Source organism: Amblyomma americanum, chromosome 2 (genome assembly GCF_052857255.1).
Source record: "Amblyomma americanum isolate KBUSLIRL-KWMA chromosome 2, ASM5285725v1, whole genome shotgun sequence".
NCBI lineage: Eukaryota > Metazoa > Arthropoda > Arachnida > Ixodida > Ixodidae > Amblyomma > Amblyomma americanum.
Window position 1 is genome coordinate 27263259 of NC_135498.1, and position 13949 is coordinate 27277207.

General features: G+C 48.1%; 1 protein-coding gene across 1 annotated transcript in view; it reads right to left on the reverse strand.

The window, feature by feature from the left end:
• The window catches only part of LOC144120841 (putative cationic amino acid transporter), a 123887-nt gene that overhangs the window by 19443 nt on the left and 90495 nt on the right, over positions 1 to 13949 (reverse strand). The window contains exons 4-7 of the mRNA XM_077653599.1: positions 10213 to 10443; positions 8225 to 8433; positions 7313 to 7471; positions 3182 to 3378 (exon numbers count right to left, since the gene is read on the reverse strand). Coding sequence (XP_077509725.1) covers positions 3182 to 3378; positions 7313 to 7471; positions 8225 to 8433; positions 10213 to 10443 — 796 coding nt within the window. The remainder of the gene's footprint in view (positions 1 to 3181; positions 3379 to 7312; positions 7472 to 8224; positions 8434 to 10212; positions 10444 to 13949) is intronic.

Sequence of the window (13949 nt, forward strand, 5' to 3'; positions counted from 1 at the left end):
GCATACAGGAACTGGCGGGTACCACCATCCTCGGTTGATTAAACGAAATACGCGTACTTTCAAATTAACTGGCCCTCATCCTTTCCCTCTACTACTATAGTTCCTGAGTTGTAAGCGCATTTTAGTCCGTAGTTACCCTACATCACCATCGCACAAAAGCTGTTAGCTTGCCACGTGTTTCGCGAGCATGCGCAGTAAATGAAACCTTTCAGCTTGCAGCCTCCGCGCAACCGCAACTGTTACGCAATCTGAATTGACTACTCATTATAGCTGCACATGTGAGCAGCAAGAACCGCGCTTTATCATAGAGTGCCAGTATACGACTATCGCATACCTCTACTGCCAGCTGCCAACAGCGCATGCGCAGTTGGCCGTAGTTGCCGATGACGTAGAGAGCAGGTACTCTAGCCAAACCTGGCTGCAATCATGTCCGCGGTGGTCACTTATCTGAATCGTAAAGTCGAAACCTTGTGGCGTGGTTGCTTCTTGGCATCATACGTTTGTGCGTGAGGTGGACCGTAACTAACACGCGACGGCACTGCGTTAAACTCTTCGTCTCTATCTGTTCATTTGTTTTTGCTTGGTGGTCAACGCAACACCAGGTTATTGAGTAAAACTGAACTTGTATTGCTTTCTGGCATGGTTACGGTGTAGCAAGGAAGATTTGGCTTAGGGGGTTTAACGTCCCAAAGCGACTCAGGCAATGAGGGATGTCGTAGTGAAGGTCTCCGGAAATTTCTACCACCTGGGGTTCTTTAACGTGCACTGACATCGCACAGAACAACGGGCCTCTATAATTTCACCTCCATCGAAATACGACCGCAGCGGCCGGGATCGAACCCGTTTCTTTCGGGTCAGCAGCCGAGCGCCATAACTACTCAGTACCACGGCGGCGCTGTAGCAAGTAAGAGAAGGCAGACTAGGCAGCACTCAATCCTAAAGGTGCCCTCACAACAGCAATGAGTTCAGATATGTCACACTAACATATTCCAACAAATCACAAGTAACGGTCTAATTAGAGTACAATGTTTACCACAACAAGCCCAATTGGTTGCGTTATGGCAGGAAACGCAGCGTGAAGGAAAATTATAAATACTTATGATTTAAATGCTTCCATGTAGATTCAAAAATGTAGTCGATTTATCGCTTTATTAGAGTACTTTTATCTGATCACTTCAGAGCACTGGGAAAACAGGTAGGGAATTCAATAAATATGATTCGAGAGCTTGGGAAGGAAATAATTTCATAGATCTCGGAAACACTCTTGAATTTACGAGCGTCAAACGAGAAGCCCACCCGTCTTGAATGCGTAAACGCTCCCGCTCAGCGCTGGAAAACCGATCCCACGCTTACCTTAGCCAAGTACTAGCCCAGTAACGCAGCTACCCAGTCGTTGAGTTGCAGTCCTAAAGCCCATACGCATGCATGTCTTAAATCTTCGGCAGCACGCCGACGTGAAGTTTAGATCGATTCACAAACGCGACTTGTACGAGCTGTCCGCAACAGACGCAGGAACAGGAAGCCTCACTTCTCCGAAGTCACTGGGAAACAGATCGAGTTTCGGGCCGGCAGCTGAGACGGGACTGGTCGGTACAAGGTGCTCGTCTTTCCGCCTATAGTCGCTTCGCGGAGACATCAAACTTGCGCCGCGCGCACGTAACGCAAGAAGTCATCTCTCGAGTAACCGCGAGCGCAGTCGCACTCGATATGTTTCAGGAGGTAGTGCGCCGTAACCAGACACTAATGAACGTGAGCCCGTCACTGAAGTTGGAACATCCTTACTGAGTTGATGTAGAGCTCTCGCAAAAAAAGCTGTCTCGACAGGAGTTGTCAAGCTTTGAAGACAAATGTCAGCTCACTGTATAACACATAGACTCATTCCAAAGGTGATGCATGAAATTTAGGCAGGCGTTCAGTGGCTGTGACCGAGTTACCCTTGCCTTGTGGGCGTCAAGAAGTGCGAGAAAACTGTGTTACCTTCATAGCGTCCACTTTGGGAGCACGTGTTATTAAAATAATGAGCTGGGAAAGTTGGGTCTTCTTAAACATTCAGGTTGAAACAGCGCAAAAAAAAGAAGAAAGGAATGATAGGGGGGAAAAAGGAGAGGTCCATAAACTTTCACAAGAAGCACCTCGACCGGCCTCACACATAATTCTGCGTACACACTAGATGCTTGCATGATCTCGTTTCCGTGCCATTTGACAAATGTTCAATTCAGGCAGACAGACAGGAGTTCCAAAAGCGATTCGACGGAGATAACGCAAGCATCTCTGAAGTCCATTTCATAATTACCACCTACGATTTGCTGTTTTACCGACTGGAAGTGGGCCGCACAAAACAAATATTTAACGTCAATGTTAAAGCCTTACTACGTCATGTGTTTCTTGTCTCTTCAATATGCAACTGTAGAGCCCCCGAACTCTTAATTCAACTACTAAGGAATTCTTGATATTTAAAACTGCCCTATCAGGAACTTTAGACTGAAACGTAATGTCTGTCTTAGGAAATTAACTATGAACTACTCTAGGATGAGGCGCTTCGCCTTCCTTGCCGAATGCGCCACTCGCTGTAGGTTACAGGTCCCTTAAAAAGCATTAACGCTGGCTCACTGCACGTTGTCTGGCAAGGTATATGCGCCTTCATCAAAACGTTGCCGCCGAGACCGGGAATCGAACCTTGTTATCAGAGGGAGAACGTCGCGGTTGCTGAGTAGCTGCAACCGCAACGAACTCAATTCCGAGCCTCGGCACAGGTTTTTTTTTATTATTATTCAGTGAGTGTGCGGGGGGTTTCAGTGGGTCCCATAGATGCCGCCACCGAATGAGTTGGTTAGCGGTTAAGCGCAGGCTCTGTTAAGGCGCGTTTATACTCCGGCCTAACGCGCGCGCGCTGCACGGCGACGTCGGCCAAAGCGAGACCCTAGATCTATACTCCAACTGCGCTTGACCGCCGACGTGTTCGGCGGCTTCGGCGCAACCTGACCGCACTGGCGGAGACTTGGAGCACGTCTCTATTTCGCGCCGAGTGCGCCAGCCGCCGCCGGCCCGGCCAGACCGGTTCTGCTCCGCGGCGAGGCGCGCGTTGTGACGTCATGTGCCTCCTCGGAGCACCGCCACGGCGAAATCGCAAGTTCGCGGCCAGTAAAGCTTTCGCTTTAAAAACACAAGGCGTCCGGCATACCTGAAGATGAGGCCGTCCTTGGCCATGGCGTACACGACCCGAGGCATGGGGAACATGGAGCCCAGCATGGAGACCACGAGGCCCGCCAGCGCGCCCAGCGCCACGATGTAGTGGCAGGAGCGGGCACCCCGCTGGGCGAACATCTCCACGAGGCCAGCCCCGGCGTTGATCTGGCTGTATGGAACGATGAGCGTCACCTGTGCGGGCAGAAGCCAGACACGCCACCGCCTCATCAGTGCTGGCATATATATATATATATATATATATATATATATATATATATATATATATATATATATATATATATATATATATATATATATATATATCGCTTCGAGCTGCCGCTCAAGTCACCGTTATCAAACACGCATGCACAGAGGCGCGGCGTAGTCGATGCAAGAGGGAGAGGGGGCATGCTGTCCATCTGCAAGCATTCGTAAGCAAATGGCTTGGCTTTCAGGCAGCTCAGCTTGTGTAGCAGCCACCTCTGCGCTCCTAATGTCTAAAAGGCGAAGAGAACTTTGTCCTGAGTTCCCGGGTTCGAACCTGACCGCGGCGGCTGCGTTTTTATGGAGGCAAAACGCTAATGCGCCCGTGCGCTGAGCGATGCCAGTGCACGTTAAAGATCCCCAGGTGGTCGGAATTATTCCGGAGCCCTCCACTACGGCACCTCTTTCTTCCTTTCTCCTTTCACTGCCTCCTTTATCCCTTCCCTTACGGCGCGGTTCAGGTGTCCGCCGATATATGATACAGATATTGCGCCATTTCCTTTCGCCAAAAACCGATTATTATTGTTATTATTAAGAGAACTTTTCTCCCCGCCACTTTAAAGCCTTCACTGTGCCAGGGGTGACTCTAGAAAGGCGCTCCACTGCCTGGAACTCAACCCAATGGCGCGGGAATGCGACTATATAAGAATGCGAATATCAGCGTATTCATACAAGCCTCATTTGTGACGAAAAACTTGGGCTGTAAAGAAGAATAATTGTATAAGAAATCGGGACGAATCATGCCAGGTAACGTCGACACTATTCGATGTTGCTATAGCGTGTTGTCATATCGGCTCAAGTAGAGAAGATTGACCGATCGAATCGGACCCAAACAAGTTTCTAGATGCAATAGCATATAAGGTGCAATTTCTGGAAAAAGATAAACAGTTGTCGCGTAATACGTGTGTATTGTCGTGATCACTGACCTTATCGTGCCACTGGAACACAGCAGACATCATCCAGTTGTGTCTGACTCCTGCTGTTAGACATCCGCATGCTGTTACTGGCCTTACTCATTAATCTCGAAAACTAATTGTTTATATGTTCCTGTCTTTTTCTATGCATCTGGCCACAAGCTTCATTCTTGCTTTCTGTCCCACTCGAGTGACCAGCCTATTTCTATCTATTTGCCCCTGTTTCTTGAATAGGCGCATGGGATAAGATCAGCCCAGTTCCTCTTATCGTTACATGACTCTAGCTGTAGAGTTTCGTCCCTGCGAGTCTGTTCTCTGATCCATGCTAACATCTCGTTTTGTGCAGCGAAAACAAGTTGTATTGTTGCGAATGAGACCAAGCATTTAAAACAGTATGGATGTCCTAAATGTTGGCTCTGCCTTGGATGTTCACGTTTGGCACTGAGAACTTTTTTTTTTTGGAAAGCGTGCACAACGAAGGCAGGGAACACAACAACAACGACAACGAATTCTATGTTCGTTTCAGGCGCTGCGTTTACCACGAACGATGGACGTCAGGGTATACACCTGCACGAAGTATGCAGACTGCAGAGTAAAAATTTCCAACCACGTCATTAAAAAAAATGCGCAACGAGAAATTGCGGTGTGGCGTCCGAAATAACCCCGCAGGTTCTCTGCAGTGGCCGCCAGGCTTTCAAAACTTTTCTACACCCTTGCGGCATTCCACTTTCCAAAGTGCGCCATAGAAGCACGTCGCGCGGCGCACGACGTGTCAAGCGTGGAACGTAATGACCATCCCGTACTTCCTGATATTTTGCTTAGTTGCGTGTACCACCGAAAAAAGGGTTAGGGCGGGGCCTTTTTGAGCTGAACCTCTGCCTGACTGCTTGCGCTGCGGGTTTTCTTTGTTCACTGCAGCCAACACGTTGCCGTCATCCAGCTGCGCAGTTAGGTCACGCACGCTGACGTCATCGCTGCAGTGTGCTGCATGCGACTGAAGACCCTGTCCCTATTTATCTGTATCCTTGCTCCAAGTTGGTTTATGGTTTATGAGGGTTTAACGTCCCAAAGCGACTCAGGCTATGAGGGACGCCGTAGTAGAGGGCTCCGGACAATTTCGACCACCTGGGGTTCTTTAACGTGCACTGACATCGCACAGCACACGGGCCTCTGGAATTGCGCCTCCATCAAAATTCGGCCGCAGCGGCCGGGATCGAACTCGCATCTTTCAGGCCGGCAGCCGAGCGCCATGACCATTCAGCCACCGCGGCGGCCTGCCTTGCTCTAAGTTGATTACTGTTTTTGTTTGGAACCGGCTGTTTTGCTTGATAACATTTGTATGCTGCGACCCCATGAGACAACGGCATAACAACCGAGTGACCGGCTCTGAAATATAGGGCCACAATTTCCTTTACATTTACCTAGTACACATATAATACGACATACTCATAACGGTTATAAATAAAGGCACAAGGTGAATTTAACAGGATCTCAACAAGACGAGGCGTAACGAAATAAACCGCAAAGGAACGTAAAGATGCAACGGTGTAGCGGAAGTTGAAAATAACCGTGTACAAGATGAAGTTTTAGAGGTGTTGTTATGCTCGTTTTCTATTTTCCTCGTTTATTGCCGCCAGCACGCGGCCTCATACGCCACGCGAGTTGCAACCAGATGTCTCTGATCCAATCTTGATCATGCGCTACTGGTTCTACAGTGTTCGAGATCGCGCACGGCGTTTTAGGCGGGCTGTGTCAAAAGTTCGTTGCCCTCTTTGAATTGAGCACCGTCGAAAAAGAAGGGCAGTTTGATCGCGACTGCAGGCCAGTTCACGTGTCGCTATTTCCGTCTCCGCAGGCACAGGTTTGCTCAAATCTGCATACCTCATAGCTGTAGTGTAGTCACTGCTACGTGACAATATTCAAGATGTGAATGATACGGAAGGACTAATTAAAAAACAAAATACTTACTATATTTCCCCTTTTCGTCACTTCTTTTTCTCTTGCTGTTCTTCTTTCTCTTTGATCGTCTTTTTTATTTTCTTACTTCTCCTTCTTCTCTCTTCTTCCTTCCTCCCATCTTCTTTCTCTTGGCTTTCCTTGGTTTGCTGATTTAGACAACTACAACTATAACGGGTTTGGTTACATGACTCAGGCCGAACCCCCATTAAAGGCTCTGGTCGCCAAGAAAAAATTGGCGGTGGTTTAGCTCTGGTTAAACCTGGAGTGACGCGATAGCTACAGCTGGCTCAGTGGAACTTGGTCAAGTGACCAACCACGTGACGGGCCACGTGATCAGCCACGGCGCCGAGATGCCGGCAGCTGCTCCGCACGACGTGACCAACCACGTGGCAGTGTGGCGGCGTAGCCACGCTGAAGGCTCGAAATGCTACCATAATGTAGCTGTCATTACAAAAAAAAAATGGTAGGATTTCAACGTAGTTAAACCGAGTAGACGCGCGAAAGTAGGAGTTCATTCTTCGCCTCTTCTTTCTGGCAACTGCATGAAAAACGCTAAGACGCCCGTGTGCTGTGCGATGTCAGTGCACGTTAAAGATCCCCAGGTGGTCGAAATTATTCCGGAGCCCTCCACTACGGACCTATTTGTTCCTTCTTTCACTCCCTCCCTTATCCCTTCCCTTACGGCGCGGTTCAGGTGTCCAAAGATATATGAGACAGATACTGCGCCATTTCCTTTCCCCAAAAACCAATTATTATTATTATTATGGACACTCAACCGTGTTTCTCGCTCTTCATCTTCAAACCCTCTCTCCACTCGGCGGCAGCTGGCGCGCGCCCTCCTCCCATTGGCTGCAGCTGCCGCGACGCTCCTCCGAACTAACCCGAGCTTACCCGAGTTACTACGAGGCTTCACACAAGATCCATCGTTTCGTTTGACCGTGTTAAGCAGAAAAGTAAAAATCGGCTGCGTACCAGCGTCCTGCACTCACCATCATGCTGGACGTGATGTATGCGGTGAGCACGATTGCCAGGCTGAGTATGATGGCTGTCGGTATGGACCACTTCGGGTTTTCCGCCTCCTCGCCCGTCGTGGCGATGATGTCGAACCCGATGAAAGCATAGAAGCACGTCGCCGCGCCGGCCAGAACCTGCGCGACGGAGAATCGCAGAGAACACGTTCGTTTTCAATTCCGGCCTGGAATCGAAAAGTCTGCATTGTCGAAAATAACAATTGATAACCAACACCCTCTGTTTAGAATATGCCTCCTCCTTTCTAGCTGGTTGTTGGCCGCCGAAATTTGTGCCCTAAGTCGTAGATGCTAGGGACCAAGTGCACTGACTGTTCGCTAAAATTGGGTGCTCTGTGTGATAACGTTCTGATGGCTGTAAACTGGAAACCTCAGTTCATTCACTCCGGACTTGTTTCAAGTCATATTGAGCGCGACAGTACATCACTTCTGCCGTGCATGGATCTGATGTTCGTCTGCACGACTGCAGTCGGGCAGTCGTGTATTGTCAAGAGGAATCGTGATACTTGCTACATTTATGATTGTATCCTGCTTTTGTAATATATTCCCCCCCCCCCTCCCGACTGTAATGCCTAACGGTGCTGTAGGATCATGCATGCATGCTTTAATAAATAAAAATAAATAAAATAAATAAATAAATAAATAAATAAATAAATAAATAAATAAATAAATAAATAAATAAATAAATCCGGACACCGAGCGAGCAACTCTCAGTGAGTTTTGAGAAAAGGTGCACTGCAAATCGGGTGGCGTTTTCAGCACTGTAGGGGGTACGATAGTTAATCGCAATTGCATCGCCGTGCAGCTTCAAGGTTGCGTCAGGCAACACCACCGAAATAATGTTCGGAGATAAACAGGGTAGAAGGTACGCACCCCTGACCAGCCGTACGGGACGAATCCTCCGTGCTTGGTCCAGTTGTCGGTGTCGATGTAGAACATCCCGGCGCCCATGATGAACACCCAGACGGCGAAGTTGAGGCAGTTGAGGATGTTGTTGAATAGCAGTGATTTCTTAACCCCGGCCAGCATGAGAGCGCTCATCAGCACCGTGATGATGCCAGCCAGGAGGTCCGGCGTGTGGCCTATGACATCCCCAAGAAGAGGGTGGATGAGTAGTACAACTCCACATGATAGGCAAACCCTCGTGACAAAAAAATATACGCGTGCGACAACGTTAGCTGCCACTATCTTTACTCTCAAAAAAACAGTTCTTGTGTCAAACGAAATGATCCCAAAACTTATACAGAAGAGTCAATTTGCGCCTCGTTTTCCAAGGAACGTATACAGTCTTTGCCAAAAGTAACCGGGCAGCGATGGTTCGTTCATTAGCCGTGTAGCGAAGCACTTAAACAGCTTTTATTATGCTCTGAATGTGTTTAAGGGAAGATGAGCCTTTATCCTCACGTTCTGACCCCTTTATGATTTTAGGAGTGCCGTAAAGGCTCCGTTATACGGTTCAGAAGCAGAAACCTGTTGCTCGGTTACTTTTGGAAAGGGGGTACCTTAGCACCGAATACTGCCTGAAACGCAAGAATGGCCTTCTGATGGCCTGTGTAGGCAGTGTAATATACAGAGTTAGGTAAAAATCTCTACAAAAAATACCAGTTTTTTGTTCTATTTTTCGTGGGGGGGGGGGAGGGAGGGGAGAGGGGCGCATTACTGATCGCCCAGGCCACGCATGTCGCCGCAGTCCAAGACAGTGCGTAGTGCGAGCTCGATCGTTTTATAAACAATGCCACTGTACATGTCCACTAATTTGAGTGCACAAAGAGTAAGGCTTGTCTATTGGTTTAAGTGGTTACTCAGTTGGTGAGTCAATGAGTTTAGTTGGCTGCTTGGTTAGTTTGTTGCTGAGTTAGTGAGTGGATGACTTTGTTTGTTGGTTAGTTAGTTATCTGGCTATTTAGTTAACGAGTGTATAGTTCGTTAACGTAGTTGGTTTTTAGTTAGTTATATTGCTTGTTAGCTGCCGAAAGGGCAACTTAACGGCTAAGCAGAATACCGGCCAATTTTTTTCTATATTTTTCAATCGAAACTGCCACCCCGCGGCTCCCACGGTTGTTGAGATCGTCGCCGAAGCATTTTCGATGATTTCGCCCCCAAGGGTCCATCGGGAGATGGATGGTGAAGTCAGAAAACACTATGGACTGGGTTTAAAGTCTTTGTTTTCAAGCCACGATGGCCTGTCGGTGCCCTGCAGCCCTAAAGATTTGAAACCTTCGCAAATGCTGCACCGAAGATTGCAACAGCTTGTGACAGCGGTGCGATAGTAATTGGCTCTTCGCAGGGCGGAATAACATGCGAGGGAGATATTTTTATCTGGTTGTTTCCATAATCCGGCCAGAAGCAAAGGGTAGCTTCAGATGGAGATCATTTTGAGCTCTGCATGGCAAGTACTTGGTCGCAGCTAGCTGTCCCGCTACACAGCTGATCATGTCGCCGGAGGGAAACCCACCGCAAGAGCAGAGTACAATTATTCTTTACAAAAATTTTGTTAGACAGGCTATAGACTGTTCATAGACTTCTGTCTATAAAGTCTATAGACTCTCTATAGACAAACCCTCGAGAACAGTCTGCAGGCGATACAAATCTTGTAGACAGTCTACAATCTGTAGATTTATGGCCGTACACATTTAGTACACTTGTCTATAGACAGCCTATAGACCATGAATAGACAAAAATTATTGTGGGACTATAAAAAGAACAAAATATAGTGCCCCTGCCCGTGCCACTAAGTATAACTGGCTTACTATGAATAGAAAATAAGAAATATCTATGGGAAGGAAAGACAGTCTATAAGAAGTCTATTATAGACTGTCTATAGACCATTTTTACAAGGGATGGCTGGAAGCCGGCCACACCAATGATGGTTCCGAAGGTGTTGCGGAAGGCCTCGCTGATGGCACCTCCCAGCATGGCGTCGATGCAGGCACTGATGGCGCATGCGCCGGCCGCCGACCCGATCAGGTACTCGAGGATCATGTTCCAGCCGATGACGAAGGCCACGAACTCGCCCACCGTCACGTAGCTGTACATGTACGCAGACCCGGTGGTGTGGGGCACGCGCACACCGAACTCCGCGTAGCAGACACCTGCGAGGAGCGCAGAAACACACAGTCTATATCTCAACAGTTGGAGAATGCGAGTATCATTCATTCATTCATTCATTCATTCATTTTTCATTTCTTTATCTTTTTCTCTCAATATACAGTGAAATAGGAGCCAAGGGAAAAGCCGTTAAAACCCAGCTTGAGGTGTCCGTGGCCTCCTTATCAGGCAGTGATACCAGAGAAAAGCACGCGAAAAACGCAAGAAAACGTAAAACGTGGTAAAATATCGTGAATCATTTGTAGACCATAATTGGTGCGGCAGGTTGAAATTTTCCAACACTGTGTTGACCTGGTAGCGTAGACTGAATTAGCTGAGCATAGCCTGGCGATGTCGGTAAGTGTATTGTTTCCCCGATTCTTACTAATATAGCATTCCCGTGACAACCTATACTTGTATAGATCAGTAACCCTGGGTACACTGAACTGTTTAAAAAGATGTGAGGTAGACTCTGAATATGGCGCGTTAGCAATAATTCGTATAACACATCTGGGCTACTGCGTTACTTGTAAATTCCTTATTAGGCTGCAAAGTACACCTACGGTTAAATGTACTCAGGGCACAAATGGCTTGCACTGAGTCTCACATCCGAGCTTTTAGGACCCCTCTAAAGCCAAGAGGCATTTAAAAATGACGCTTCGGGTTTTACTCCCCCTACAGTGATCCAGAGCTTCAACGGCGCCCCAAGTGCCGCACTGCATACACGGCTGTATACACTGTATACACAAGCGAGTGCTCTAGAGGACAGTTTATTCCCTTTTTTCTCGCGCATAGGCCTATTCGTCTTTAAAGTGTATATTCGTATCACTCGTATGCCCCCACCGCCACCCATGATAACCCTCTTTCTTCTTCTTTTCCCCTTTCCCAGCGCAGAGGAACAGGCCAGATTATCCTTCAGGCATGTATCTCTGCCAGTGTCTCAAAATAGATCTCTCTTTGCCCCTTTTGAAGACAGCAAGACAAAAGAAAACACGCCACTGGGGGAGGAAGAACCCATGACCCCTATATGCCGCGTGGCGGACTATACGAATCGAGCTACAGCAGATGCCTGTGCTGCCCTTTACTTTCATGGGTACTGACTTCTGCCCATGCGTCGTACAGCCCTACGGAGTGTTACGTCGTTTAGTGAGAATTGAAGGAAAAATCCTCCCGCCTAAACCGCCTGCTGGCTTGCGATTAAAGTTCGTCAGTTAATTGTGATGTTACTTTATGTAAAGTTACTTGACGTCAGTTACTTGTAATTTTTGTTTTTCACAATGTTTGGGTCGGGCACTTTTCTGAATGGTGAAAATTAATCGAGAGTCTCCGTCGTATGCTGTGATTTCGGACCAAAAAAGGCGGGTTCGCAAAAGCGAGGATGGCTCGATGCCAGCGCCGGGTGGAGACAACTTAAGCGACGCCGCCATATTGAATCACAACTGGCCTCTCCCATGTACCGCGAAATGCTCGACTGGTAGCCCAGTGTAGCTCGCGCTGCAAAGGCCGTTCAAGTTAAAGCACTTTGAAGCGCGTCGAGAGCATGAACGGCGCCGTTACAGACGCTAGCGCCGCTGATCCCGTGTGATTCAATATGGCGGCGCCGCTGACGTTGTCTCCACCCCGGCGACGCTGGCATCGAGGCACCCTAGCAGAAGTTGTGCTGGCAGCGCCATCTCTCGCTACCGAAAGATAGGGAAGCGCTCTTCGTTTGCGCGTCGCGCGTTCACCTGCGTTGTCATTCTGCTGCCGTCAACAGATGGTGCTGCCAGTACAGCTGTTCAAAACCATCTTTCTTGGTCCGAAATTGCGGTATACGGTACGGACGCTGGATTAATTTTCATTAAATCATCAAGGCGCCCAAAGCAGACGCAGGGGAATACAAAAAAATACGAGTATATTTGCCACCCCTGTGCGAAATTTAAGCGTTTACCCGCGAGAATTTTCCATCTTTGTGTGGGCGACGCAGCAATGAGTAGACGCGCTGAATAACGGGTGGTTTTCGGGGCACTGCATAAATTCGCACTTAAACCGTCGCTAAGCCAAAGGCACCCACACTCATCAGCTAATCAGCCGGCAAACCTCACAGTGTTGTGGCACGTAAAAACCGGATTATGAGTGCACGTGAAATGGGTTGCACGAAAGATCAATTGAGTGCCCGTAGGTCACTCACTGATCACGCCATCAGTGTCACCAACCCAAATTGCAGAAAAAAGAAAAAAAGCAGTCAAATCAAACCGGTTTTATTTTTTCACATGACGCAAAACAGCCGATGACCAGCCCGCCGAAAAGTTGCTAACATCGTTTGTAAAGGCGAAGGAGACATTTTGGCAGCGCCAACTTTATCGAAAGGTAAATGCTCTGCATTTGTTGCTTTTTCGGCGGACTCTCACCTTCGCTTCCTGGGCCTAGACAAGTTGCATAAGAAGCACACGCCAAAGGCTAAGCGCGCAATTGACCTCGATGCTTGCGAAGATTTTACCCATCAAATACCGACGAGAAACGCTGACTGCATATCAGCGCTTACGCGGCACGTACGAGGGCGCTCAGAAAACAACATTTTGGGCCCACTTTTCTTGAGTAAGCAGTGCGAGTAACGTGACACGACACGAAAGAAGAAAATGCTTCCGCAAACCATAGAAACTAACGCAAATACAAAAGGAAAAAAAAAGAAAGAAGACCTGTTCTGTAGGTGCCGCCGCTTATATTCACCGGAGGCGTTCGATCAAAGTTTCACCTTGCCTTCCGTATGCGCTCTCTGCTTTCGATACGGCAGGGGCTGCCGTTTGAATCGCATTGCACCGAATGACAGATGACAGCCTTTGCTTCCCCGCCAGGGCTGCCGATGATGGAGAGCCGGCCTCCTCGGAGGCATCGGGCTTGCAGCGTTCTGACGGATGGCGTCGCTTTAGCCCGCGGCGAAAAAAAAAAAGTAGAAAAGGACGCCGAGCTTCTGGGGCAAATGTACTGCATCGTTCTCCACTTCGTAATGTTTTTAGCCTGGTCTGCAGATAACTTTTTAGCAAGGCCAGCGATACTATTTCTTTTTTTTCCTTTTTATGCAATTTTAACCCGAAGTTCGAAAAGATTAGGCCTCTGAGAAGATTAGGAAGCCAGGAGGATGCGCAGACCCGCATTTTTTTCTAGAATAATCTTCGTAGACTGAAGCGAAGCAAATGAAACCAGAGACCAGTGTTTACTTTCGTGCCATAGTGAAGGATGTAGCGAAACTGCGTAAACCTCACAAGGACACACAAAGGGAAGATGAGACGCTGGCGCTGGTCCCATTCTGTGTCCTTGTGAGGTTTGCGCTGTTTTTTTTTTCGTTACTGAACAACCAACTAGCTCGAAATGTGCTATTCGACTCCATAGTGGAGATTTCATGTCCCGTTTCGGAAGGGGAAAAGGGCGGTGTGGAGTCAAAGCGAACCGCGAGAAATGGGCGAGCCGCATATCGGTTGCACATTAAATGTCATTGTTCTTTGTATGACATTAAGCATTAGAGACAACATTT